General features: G+C 41.0%; 1 protein-coding gene across 1 annotated transcript; it reads right to left on the bottom strand.

Annotated features, from left to right (window-relative positions):
- Positions 1–176: 176 nt before the first annotated feature.
- Positions 177–13,625, bottom strand: LOC104519838 (nucleolar RNA helicase 2; the record flags this gene model as incomplete). The annotated part of the gene is made up of 14 exons (XM_029084511.1): positions 177–371; positions 873–917; positions 1,745–1,879; positions 2,706–2,865; positions 3,929–4,002; positions 4,467–4,586; positions 5,125–5,286; positions 6,545–6,694; positions 6,945–7,090; positions 8,470–8,655; positions 9,322–9,439; positions 10,616–10,794; positions 11,850–11,925; positions 13,404–13,625. Coding segments are annotated over 14 exons (1,968 nt in total), but the record flags the coding sequence as incomplete, so codon positions are not given.
- Positions 13,626–13,629: the final 4 nt, after the last annotated feature.

The following is a 13,629-nucleotide window of genomic DNA, read 5'->3' as shown; positions in this document are numbered from 1 at the left end:
AGGTTTGCTGGGCAAACAGCAAAGTCTTCCAAAAAAACCCAGTCATCTCAGCAAACATGATTTTTAGCCATCCTCAAAGACAGGCCACTGTATCAAGGAATAAAGACAAAGAAAAACATCTAACAGGCTTTTACTTTTTGATAAAAACCAGCTCAGTCCCGTATCTGTACCAGAGGTTAATCACGTGACCTGTTAAAATCAGGTCCCCGGTTTCCATTCTTAAACCAGTTGTTTCTCTTGAAGCCGCCATCACTTTGCCTCCCGTTTCCAAACCTGGAGAACCCTCGTCCCACCTCCTGCGGATACTCTTCCAGCTGGGGCAATTCCTTTGCCACCGACAGTTGCCAGCGCCTGGTGTCCCTCCACTGTTCCTGAAACAAGAGCAAAGTAACGAGACTTTATGTGCCCGCAGCTGTGTCCAAGTTATCCTGTATCACTAAAAGCAACATTGAATGCGAAGGCATTTCCAGACAAATCCCACCCTTGCCAAAGCAGGTCTCCTCCTGGGAGACAACTCAGTCTTGTGACAAAGGATAAACGATCACAAAAGGGCAAGAGGCAGTAAAGTGGACAGAAAACTGGTTTAACTCCCAAATACAGTGGAGAGCTCAAAACCCAGAGTAGCCAAAGAACACAGGATTTTGCTTAATAAATCAGGTAATATAACGAGAATTGAAATGAGAAAGAGGCATGACAAGGTATTTTCTAACAACTGTGCTGTGCTCTTTCTAATGACTCTGTTGCCTATGCAACACCCTTATTAAAACACAAACTTTATCCTCCCCAAACCACCCTATATTCAATCCTATATATGTCTATCACCAAATCTCAATCACCAGGTTCCAAACCCTACTCTGGCTACAAAAACATACCTGTATGTTACTCAGTTCACCAACTGGGATGTCAAAGCACACTCCCTGTAACAGAAAAAGAAAGAGGCAATTGCTTTCCAAAGATACACCCAAGAACAGACACGCACAACTCCAAAGAGGCAGCACCTGCAACCACTCAGTTGAGTGTAGAAACCAGAAATGGCAGAAAGCATGGTCTTTTGGTGCAAGCTTTTTATAAGCTGAAGAAAAAAGCAGTTAAAACACAAATGCTCCAAACAAAATGCAGATTCAAATGCTCTGTGCTGACAGCAGCATTGCCTGTAATCAGCCTGTGTGTTTAAAAGACAGACAGACATCATCTGGCACCACAAGCTCTCTGAGAACACACTTGCTCAGGAGACAAGTGTCAGTCACGCCAGGAGCCAGGCTGACAGTCAGGTGAACGCTGTACTGCTCAGCTCAGGCAGTCAGTCACTGCCCTACCCTACTGCTGTCTGTTCAATGCAGTGGTACGTAGCATTAGCACGAGTCTACAGTGAAATAATAAAGGTCACAACAACCACTCCCACTATATACATATTTCTGATGGTTTGGTTTTGTTGTTTTTTGGGTTTTTTTTAGGAGAGAACATTGGAAGCAATGTCTCCATTCAATTAAGCAGCTTTTAAAACACTCAACTAGTGTCAAGGCCTTTTTATTTTCTTTTTTTTTAATAGTGTATACGTAACCAGCAGTTTCAGGGGGCCTCATGATAGGTTACCATTTTCTGAGAAGTGGGATTTGAGTAGGGATAGAGTGAGGTATTAATATTTCTGTGATCGTATTTCAGAACTCCTGCCTCAATCACTAGAAAAACTGGCCATACATATACACACACACCCCTCTTCTTCCCCAAGGCTGGGCCATCTTACCGTCTTTCCCTTGAGGAAACGCATTGCAGATACTTTGGCATCTACTTCCTCACCGAGCTGTTCTTTTAGTCCTCGCCAGGCATAGCTCATGGTATGCATTTCTATTGAACACTTTAACACCATGGTCACAAAGCCCTTCAGGAAACAAACAGAGAAAAAACGTTTACAAGACTAAACTTGGTTAGACAACCTGTAACTCGCTAACTAATGAACTATGCAATCACTTGTTATTGTAATGTAGTATTTAATCCTAAGAAATCAGCTTCCCAAAAGTGAAGCAACTAGAAGCCTCCTAAGAAGCTGAAGGCATCCATCTAACCTAAAATTGCTCATTGGTATAAATGCCAAAAGCATTTCTGTATCTTAGCCAGAAGCAGAGACACATTTATTCAATACATACAGAAAGTTACTGCTAGAAAAGGGTTAAAAAAACCCACAAACTGATACAAGGAGCACCGTCTAGTCATAAGCTATTTCCAAAATTGTGTTACCACACAACAAAGTGGGCCAAGTTCTCCCTAAATGCATCAGAAAAAAGAAGGGCTGTACTTTTCTTCTGTCAAGATCTCTTTGAAATCAGGTAATCACACGTTAGACTTACTTAAAATATTACAGAAACATGAAAGCTTCGTGGGAAAGGAAAACTACAATAGCACAAACCAATCTATTAGTTTGTAAAATGCTGTTAGTTAAATGCCCTTAGAGCATCAAAGTCTTCTTTCACTGAGATTTCTGGAGAAATTCTTTTAACTCTCATTGCAAGAAAATTTACTAACTGATTTAGAGTTTCTCTGCCTGTAGAATGCCAGTAAGAGCTGATTTCAGTTAAGGAACATGCAACAAACCAGAAGCTGGGGATAAACCCCACTGAAAGATCCTGAGAAGAAGATGCCACACTTGGTACTGGGTGGAAGCAAATTCACGTATCCATTCTTGTTAACACAGGTGTAATGTTATTTACCGCAGTTGAGTTGAGTAAGGAGCGCTGCTGTATGTAGGATGCCCCGGAAATATGAGCTAGAGCTGCAGCCAGGGCAGCAACCGCCCCTTTTTCATCTATGAGCTCTTGAGCAGATTTTCTGAAGTAGTCTACTGCAGAAGGAGGAATGGCCTCCAACAGCCTACATGGTGACAACAAAAAGTTTAAGAGATCAGCAAGGACAATGTGAAGTGCAGTCACATTTAAGATAGAAACTTCAGACAGCTTTCAAGATTAACAATTTCTCTCTAAAAGCCTTGGCTATCATGCTGCTGCTTCACTATCACTCATTTAACTCAACACCTTCAGGATGCTGAATATCCATCTTTGCCGTTCATCAAGCCAAGCCTCTTGAAAGATGTGTTCAAAACTGAGGTTGTACAACATGGCATTGATAAAAACATCAAGGGAATGCTCTAAAATACCAGCATTCTTAAGGCCATACCCAAGAATCCCTCGCTTTTACTTCACAAGGAAGAGAAGCAAACCACTACAATGCCACTGCTGGGCTGGGGCAAGGGACTTCTTGCTCTCAGTGCAAGCTGATTAAATTGGTTACTTCTGTGAGAGACAGTGGAAACAAGCTGGAAAACCAAGAACAGCTACTTTTCTAATGCTATTTTTGGTACATTAGCACCTCCCACCATTTTTCAGTGAAATCCAACACCATGCCAATGACCTCTACACTGGTCAAATCCTCACTTAATTATAATAATCTCTGTCAATGCAATTTCCATCAATGAGGAGTCAAATGCTACATGGAATAAAAAAGCCACAACCCTCGAGAATAGAATGATACAAAGAAACACAGGACAGGGTTACAACACTCTCACTACTGCTGAGTAACTCCACATTGTACTACCTATTGCTCTTTAGACGCTGCTACTGTGTCATCTGAGTGGACAAAATCAGTTTTCCTGCACAACAGCAATTCCCTGTTCTGCTATTAGTTTCTGATTATATAAAAAAAAGGTTATTTTTTTACAAGAACTTAAGAGAGAATTTTATGTTCTATGAAAAGGTCTATGTTCAAGCACAAGGAGTTTTATTGATACCATCTTATGAAAACAAGTCTACATGCAAACCAGCTGACTTGCACGACAGACATGCTCACATACAGTTCTGATCCCTTAAAGCTTTGCATTAACAGCACTGTTGTTGGTAAGACCTCTAGACATCCTTTAAGGACAGGCAAATAAACTTACTTTTTGGCATCATTACTTGAAGCTTTAATTACATCTGTAGCAGAGGGAACACCTATACGCTTAAATGTAATCCCCTGAAATCAAGAAAACAAATTAGTTAGAGGTGTTTTCAGTACTCTACAACTCAACCCTACTTAAGTCACATTACTGTGACCTCTAGTCACTTACTGTTTAAAACATCAACAGTCTTTACTTCTAAAGCTAGAATAAAGCTTTGATTTAAGTTCCTGCCTTTGTTAATCTGGAGCTACTGCACATCAATTTACATGCAGACTGCAAGGAAAGGCAAAATCTCCTTCATGCATTCCTGTCACAGTCTGCCTGCTGACAGCAACAGAGTACTGCCAACATGGGGAAACTCATGGGACATTAGAACAGGCTGATACAAAAGCATTTACAAATGCTTACCAAATATCAACATTTTACACCTACTGAACATGAGTCCCATAAGCAGCCCATGGTTACAAAGTCTAAGAGTGGCGAAGTCTTTTTAGGAGATGAGTAATTTAATTAAGCAGGGGTCCGAGGTACAACTCACCGCTTTGTGCTCAACTTGTTTCAGAAGATCTTCTTCTCTTCTCTGAAATAAGCAAATGCAGATCCCGGTCCGACCAGCTCGACCCGTACGTCCGGAACGATGGATGTAGGAATCAACATCCTTCAGAAATTCAGTTAACATGAGAATACCTTATGTAATTTAAACCGTTGACATTCATGCATGGTAAGAGACAGAATATGCAAACTAAATCCTAACTCAGAAGCCTATGGAGTGTCACATTATGTCTCTATACCCAAACTTGTAACTACACACAAACCACTCAGGCTTGCGTATGCTGCCTCAGGTTTAACAAACACTACTGACCCAAGTTTTTTAAAAGGTCTGCTGGAGTTTCAAAAGAAGAAAAAGGCAGGAGGAGTATTTTCAAATCATTAGGAAACTGAACAACATTCAGAAGCAATTCAGAAATCCTGAAATAATGTCAAAAGCTATCTTATGACTTTCCAGAGTAACCAAAAAACATCATTTTTATTTTAATCAAAGTTCAAAATATAAAAGCTTAACTAGGAAATTCTAGGCCTGCATGTACAAAAAATCCACTTCATTTGTGAATCAGAACATAATTCTGGTGAAAGAGAAACAGCCCACTGTTCCATCACAAAAAAATAAATTACAATTTTTGTTTCCTCTGACTTACTTTTGGTGGTGAACACTGTATAACAAGGTCAACCTCGGGAATATCCAAACCACGGGCAGCTACATTTGTTGCAATCAGGACTTCAAACACACCATTCCTAAAGCCTTTTAATGTAATTTCTCTCTGTTTCTGTGGAATGTCACCATGCAATGACTGGGCATCCTGTCAGTGAAACGAACCAGTAACAATTAAAAAGGGGAGTCTAGGCTGCAGTATCTGAAGACATTTAATTACAAACCCCAAAACATTGTGCAGAGCAACAGAAATTACACAGCTGATACCAAAGGAATATAAAGCATCCTACTTTGTGATTTGATCCCTCTCTGGGACAGTAATACTTATAAGCAGTAGTTTTACTGTAACATTATTATTTGTAGCATACCAACAGCAAACTACAATTTACACTCTGCTACGCCAAAAGGGCCCACTTTAGCTTACACTTCCACTGGAGCAAATGGAAGCAACTTTACTTAAGCAGTGCTAGTCAAAATCTAGCAAGAGACTTTGCTCCCTTCCCTGGGAAGCCATCCCAAAACCCACAGAAGCTGAAGTAAAGTTTTCAGGGCATTTCCAAACCCCACAGGTGCTTTGAAAAACCTCCACTTTTAATGGGACAAGAAACGGATCAAGTGTTTGACAATGAGAAAGGGGAGAGACAAACTCAGAATTCAAACGAATAACATAAGAGAAAAGCACATCACATACTGACACAGAACAAAGTAATCTGATTTACTGTAAAAGCAGCAGGGCCAACAGACAAAAATTGTTGCTGCAAGATTTTGATGCGGATAATATATGACATTTATCAAATACTGGGAAAACCATGTATTCCCACCACTGCTCTTTCTCCATAAATTAGTACTTAGTAACAAGCAGGATTTTCTCTGAAATAAATCCAGCATATTTCCCCATGCTCAAAAAAAAAGGGTAGTAATTCAAGCAAGCATAAAAAATCTGCTCAGTGTATCATCTGAGTTCTGAAGAAACTATTAAATGTCCTTCCAAGGGCAACAAGACATTCCATTCTACCATATTAGTTGGATTTTCCTGAACACCGACTGTTCAAAGAATAAATGCCATTTATAGACGGGAATCTAAAAAGCACACTAATGTGAAATGGAATATGTGCACTATACTAGTTCCTGTTCATCAACATTATTGCTATCTCCTGATTATTCAACATAAGCTCCATATTTTCCATTGATCCTGTCCTTTTAATGATTTTAAAGCCAAAGAAATGAACTCATCATCACAGTCAAGAGGGTATTTTAACTGCAAAACTCTTCTAGAAACAGCTTTCATAAGCTTTGAAACCACCCACAGAAACAGCTTCATCCACATAGTTGCAAGGTCATATTTATTTCAGGGCATTCAACTCCTGAATATCCATAACTGCTTCCCTCCATTCAGCCCCCTGTACCTGTTTGAGTGAAGCATTCATAGCCAGTTCATTCGCTTCCTTTTTGGTCTCACAAAAGACAATGGTCCGCCCATGGCTGCCACTGTAGACTTGAATGATATCTCCAAGAACTCCTGCTCTCTGAGATGAGCGACACTGTATAGCCAAGTGCTGTTTGGGAAAGAAACATGACGAGCATCTATGTTAAATCTAAGCCATGCACAGGACAGACAAAACAAATGCATAAAGAAATTTTTTTTAAGCTTGCGAACTACTGTCCCCATAAGAAAGCTTAAAAAACTGATGTGTCAACCACGTGGAAAGTCATTCCACATCCCCATTTGTAATGTCAATGCAGAACGCGCTTCATCCCAGCCACATGCCCTCAGGACCTGCACTGCTCTGCACCAGAATCACTCACTTCCACAGTTGTGGCAGTCCTTTGAGTCTTCTTTCCAATCAGGTCAATCTGTTCATACTCATCTTTCATGTATTTTTTCGCTACATCATACACCCATCGTGGACAAGTTGCAGAAAATAGCAGTGTCTGGGGGTTGTTCTCAGAACCTGGAAGGAGAAGCCACCAATTTCAGTCATTAAAACAGACTCTGAAACTTGAGAACTGATAAAAATAAAGCAGAGTTGCTCTCAAATTGAGATATGTATATGTTCAGTCAGTCAGCTACAAGAAGAAAACTTAGAAGCAATGCAAATTATTCTTAATACCCTTTAGACACCAAAGGCACAATCACAGTAATTTTAACTGGAACAAACTGAATCTTTCATCCTGCCTGAGAAGCAATGCAAGACATATGTCTAGGTCATGTGCTAAAAATGGTTTAGACTGTGCCTGAAGTCCTTCCACATACCTGAAAGAACTCTCTTAATCCCTCCTTGCCTGGTACTCCAACACTAACTAGAACAGCATAGCTATGTGCAAAGGAAAAAGGCAGGCTAAAAAGAACGTTCTGCAGAATGGGGAGAAGAATTACATAACAAGATAATCACCCGACATAAGAACAGCTTAAAAACCAGTTACTTTGAAAATGTTTAACCTCCATGGCTTCACAGGATCAGACAGAAAGAAACGCACATTGCAAAAGAATGCTTATTACTCCCTACAATTTATTTTCCAGTGGCTGAATAATTACAACAACTCTTCCAAAACCTACACAAATTTCCTTTTTTAGAAGATGATCTGTACTTTCTGGCTGTCAGGACAAAGACCAGCTCTGCAGAAATGGGGAGAATGTAATAGTCAAGTAAAAATGACAGGGGTCGTACGGGGTCAAACCTAAGATCCATGAAGCTCACATACTCTCTCCAACAGCAGGCAAGTGTAGTTAACAAAAATACGAAGAAACACTGCCAGTAACTAGCTTTTTATGGCTTTCAGAGCCACAAGTGATACCTTTGCTTTCAGTTATCCTTGATATTTCTGCTTCCAATGACCCAAGTCACTTTTCAAAGCTTTTGGCATTAGTACAATGTGGCAAGGAATTTCACACTATTAAAATAACCTTCTTCTGTTCTTCATCTGCTACCTGGTGGCTTCACTGAATGCCCATTATATCAGAAAAGAGCAAATATTCCCTAGTTGTCAACTTTGTGTGATGACAAGTGTACAGACATATCATAACTCTAACCCTATGCACAGTCACCTCTCTCAAGACAAATAACACTAAGGCTTAGGGAGTTGGGTTGGATTTGTTGGTTTTTTGCTTTTTTGTTTTTTAACCCCCCTCCTTCCAGAAATGCCATTGCAGCCCTTCAGCCATCTGTCACCTTGCTTTGAACCTTTTCCAGCTCTACCTTACCCTTTTCTCTGAGGTCCAATACTATCATCACACAAAGGATTCAAGTTGAGGGTGCATCAGCAGTTTTCAAAGTAGCAAAATTGTGTTTTCTGCATTGTCCCCTATTCCTCTCCTGATGTCAGAATTTACCTTTTTTATAAGCAAATCCTAAGATTTCTTCCACTTGTTCAGCAAAGCCCATGTCTAACATGTGATCAACTTCATCCAAAACAACGTGCTTCACACTGGAAAGTTCCAACTTGCTATTCTGAATGTGGTCTTTAATCCGTCCAGGAGTTCCCACTAGAATATCAATGCCACTTTTAAGGAGATCAACTGGAAGAAAAGACAGAAAAACAAGGAGAGTGTCAGAATACCTAGAGACAACAAGGTAAAAAGCTACCAGTACACAGCAACACTTCTGATTTTAGAACCAAAAAGTTGCTGCTGTTCACTTTAATCTCCGAATAAAGCACTACGTCCACTCCAGGTAACATACAAGTAAGATTAATGGCCGCCCCAGTTGCTCTGTCAGAAATACCAGCTAAACCACAAAGTTACAGTACGATACACCAATTTCAAGCAGCAGTCAGCTGGCATTAGAAACCTCCACAGCTTATCACAGAAAAAAGGCTTGTTTTTCAGCTAAATTATTTTTCACAGCTACCCCTGAGAGAGACAGAGCCACATGCACATAGAGTTCTCTTTTCCTTGGATAGTTGTCTAGTCCCAGTGAATGTCTACACAAAAACCAGACAAACATGCAATAAAGAAGCGACTAAAAGGACTAGTCACTTTGCGGACTTACAGTTATTCTTTTAAATAAAAATTTACTGTAACTAAAATAATGCAACCCAGGCTCTATGCTTCCTTTGAAAGCAATGTCATGGTTCCTGACTGAAGTGAAACTCTGAGGGGGGACAAAAAAGCCAGTTGTATTCATGGAATGTATTTGGAGAAAGTCAATTCCAATCCAGTTGTAATTCCTTAGCATTTACTTACGCTGTGCTTTATATGGAGTTCCTCCATAGAAACAAGCCACTGACAGTTTCCTGGTGAGATTCTTGAAGTCCCTGGCTACCTGAGTGGCCAGTTCCCTGGTTGGAACAAGAACCAGCACCTGGAGGGAGTGAAAAGGAACAAAAATGCAGCTGCACATGGGAGAAGGTGCTAGAAGAAAAGGGTTTACTTCATGTCAAACAGCCTGTACTTCCGTTCTTACTCTACACTGCTGTAGAGGTGCCCACAGCTCCCCACCATCCCAGGAAGATTTCCTGCCACCTGGAGCCTGCACAACACAGCCTCACGGCCAGCAAGAAGAAACAAGGCAAAGCATTACAAGATAACTGAGATGTAGAACAGCAACTTTTTTTTCCCTGAAGCTAATGCCAGATAAAATACACACTTCAGTAACTTTACTAAGGACAATGAAGGTGCAGTTCAGCAGTAAAGGTTACAAACAGACACTAAACAAATTGGAGTAGTAAGATCTTAAATGATACATAGCCTGATGCTAGCCATATATCTTCCTTTTCCACCTACATGACTTTCCATTATCTATCCTTCCCTCTTCCATTTTCTTTTATGAATGAAATGATAAAACAAAGAGCTGAATTCTTCTCTAAAAATCTTTCAGACAGTAAGATTTTAAAACTCACCTCACCTTTAAGGCTAATAAAACAGAAGAACAAAGTAGGCAACAGATTGCAGACTGTAACAGTTTTTCAGTCTAATGATAAATATATGGACTTCATTTGCATGGGAATATGATATCTGATCACAGGTATCTCATTACCAATTCCATCTCATGCTTAAGTAGAAATGTAAACAACACTTGAATCCATTAAGTTGAGTCTCCAGACATTAGGGAAAAATAAAAAACCAAAACCCATCAATTACCACCATGGAATTTATAGTGAGAAACAACCTCAGTGAATGGAGACAAGTCCAGCTGACTCAAGGACTACCTGAGAAGAGGTAGGGGACTGAACCCCAAAGCCACACACTGACTTCCTGAGGACGGCAGTCTGCAAGTCCACTAGCTACTACTGCAGCGCCCTAAACCATTCTCTCAAATCAGGTCACAAGGAGCCCCAAATGTGAAGCCTGGTACCACTGCAATACTGCAAAACCTCTGTCACACTGTAGCTCCTGAGCTGAGGAAAGCGTTCAGCATTACAAACACCAATAAAGGAGAAAGAAATCCCAAACAAAAGTCCCCAAAGCAGCTACAAAATCACTTTTGAAAACCACTATATTCTAAGGTTCTGGCGTTGAGCCTGAAGTGGTAAGTTACTTTTGGTGCGCGGCCTCTTTTCCCATCTTGTGAGACACTCTGAAGTTTTTCAGTCAGCGGAAGAGCAAAAGAAAAGGTTTTCCCGGTTCCTGTTCGAGCTTGAGCAATTAGGTCTTTGCCATCATATATGGGCTGAAAAGTCTTCACTTGCACAGGGAACAGGTACTTTACACCTCGAGCTGTAAGATAATGCAAAGAGGTTTAATTAAAAGGTGCTGATTCTACTGAAAGCTGAACAAACAATTAGAAGGCCCCATTTATAACTAGCCCAAAAACGTAGGACACATTATGTCAAACCCTGTATACACAAGAGCAGGTGCAAGTTAGAAGAAATACGCATCTGTGTGTTTTCTCTCCTAGTCTAGATCAAAAAGTATTCCTCCCTAAACCACAGCTGAGTATTCACAGTGAAATAGAGCCTTCTTTATGATGCTTGACATAAGACAACTGGAGCATAAGAAAACAAACAAACAAAAAACCCCCAAGCCCCCAGACAATCAACCAAACGTTTTCCCTGATATAGCCCAAGATTTTGTGGTAGCTTGGTTTTGAGGGTAGGGGAGGAGGTGAGGGTGTTTATTTTAAGATACTCTAAAACCCGAGAGAGATTTTGCACAATGGAAATGAAACAATCCATCCAAGAGAAACTTCCAAACAAGGAAAATGTAAAGTAACTAGGAGAATTTTGTCTGGGAAGCAAGAATTGCACAGTTTCCCAACACAGAGACATGAATTTTACAGAGGTTACATCCACAATAAAACTAATCTAGAAGACACATAAAAATGCCTGAAAGTATGAGAATAATCAGAGATAATCTGTTCACAGGAGCCAAGTAGTCCTCATATAGGAAATACCATTGCACTTATTTAAGAAGTGGTAGTGTAGACAGCAGATACTGGAATTAAAATAAAGAAACATAGTAAGTAAAATTATCCTGATGAGAAGAGAAACTCTGTCTCTAGAATGTAGATGTAGGAATAACTACACCATGGAAGAATAAAATTGCCTTAAAATGACAGAACTTGAAATGCAACAAAACAGAAACTGTGTTCCTACTAACAACCGTAGATTCTTTGAATCTAGTGACCACTGAAGTGCGTGTTCTTTACCACACAATAAATGGAAGACAATTTAGGACAATTTAGCCTTGCCTTCTGTCTCTGCTTGCATGGGTAACACGAGTGCAATTCTAGAAAAATATTTACAAATGTTTTTTTTGCCACATTAACTAACCTTTGAGAAGGTTGATGGTGTCTTCAGAGATAGGAAAATTGGAGAAGGCACCTTCTTTTGCTTCTTCTGTCAGCTCCTAACAGGACAAAAGAAAGAAAGAAAAAAAAAATACTTATTAGCCCTAAGAGATAAGCAAATAACACATCTTACACAGGCACACAAGAGAAGCTGTGTATTTGCTTTACCACTGCAATTTTACCAGCTAACGAAAAAGAAAACCCTTGTGATGTGGGTACTTCACAAACAAAAACATCATCGCAGCATAAACCAGGAAACTTGAATCCAGCCACCCCACATTAGAAGACACATTGACACAGGCTGCACCACTCAGAGTGACAGAATTCCTACAAGTGAATCCTGTTTTTACATCAGTCTTTAAGTAAAGACTTCCTGACAAAGGTCTCCCTGCTCTTGTCACCTGGAACAACTTGTTCAAAAGCAGGACTACTGCTCTCTCACCCCTAATTCAGATATACCTGCACCACCTTTTAAGCCCCATGGCAAACAAAAGGGAATTGCCCCTTCCGTGTGTTTTTACTGCATCATGCACATATATATGCTTAGCAAGTCAGGAAAAGGAAACTAATTGTTAAAAATCTTAACTGGAGTCCATCAAATTCATTAGAAAACTGTTTTTCACAGTAAAACATGTTGGTGTCACAGGGTACTGTGCGAAGCAGGAATATCCCTCTAAATCACACCTACTTGGTTCACCATGCCAACAGCTTCTTAACTTTGTACACCATAAGATACTTACTTAAAACTCACAATTTAGCTTCTGCTTCAAAGATCCAAGAGATCACATCGTTACACCTAATGCACAAAAAGCAATCTCTTGATTCATGTTCCCATCTTAAAAACAAGAGAGGAAATTACCCACAGAAGGCCCTAAACAGGGGAAGGCAAGCTGTGGGGCCCTCTTGTATGTGTGTGCAAGGCCAAGGGTGAAATCTGAACAGGGAGGAATTAATTAATGAGGATAGCTGTGACCTTCCCTTACAGAACATCTTGCCAAATAGTTCTTCAAAGGGCCTGCCAGCAGAGAAAGCACTGTCACATCACAAACCAGCGCACATTTCTGAAACAGTGACTGCTTGTGCCACAGGGAAAAACCTTTGCGCTGCAGGACACAAAACAAGTTGCTACATGAAGACAAGCTAGCACACGGAAACTGCTTCCTGCTAGCTAGCCTCCTCCACTGGAGGATAAGCTACTCCAAATGGCTTAGTGTTTACCACGAGGAGGAAAATGTGACACGGAGATGGCTGCCACATGTTGGTGCATACACTGCTGTGCTTCACTTGCCCACCTGCAGCTTGGGTGGAAACGGGCAGGAGGCCAGGCACTCCCCAATGCCCAGGACTGGGCGCTGTACATCCAAAGGGAACAGCGGCAAACGCTGCCTATGACAGCAGCCTCATAGCAGCCTCACACTCCCGCATCCCTCACATGCCCAGTCTCCGCACAGCCCCCAGTCTATGTTATTAAGCCTGGTTATTACCAGTGGGAATTTAATTAAGCAAGACCAGGGTTCGGCGGGCAGAGCATTACTACCTCTGCATCGCTGTCCTGTTCTCCATCGCCGGATGCGCTCTGGGCTGCCAGGGACGTCACGCCATTGCCTGCAGCAGAGGATGGCTTCACCGTGTGCTCGGAGCCGTTGCTCTCTCCAGCCGGACCGTTGCTCTTGAATTTTTTTGTCTTCTTGGGCAGAGGGGGGTCAAGGTCAGCGTCGCCCAGCCCGCTCTCCTCGGGCTCGGCCTGCTCGCCCGCGGCCTTA

This window comes from Antrostomus carolinensis, unplaced genomic scaffold (assembly GCF_000700745.2).
Source record: "Antrostomus carolinensis isolate BGI_N321 unplaced genomic scaffold, ASM70074v2 scaffold34964, whole genome shotgun sequence".
NCBI classification, from domain to species: domain Eukaryota; kingdom Metazoa; phylum Chordata; class Aves; order Caprimulgiformes; family Caprimulgidae; genus Antrostomus; species Antrostomus carolinensis.
This window is presented reverse-complemented; position numbering and strand designations above follow the sequence as displayed.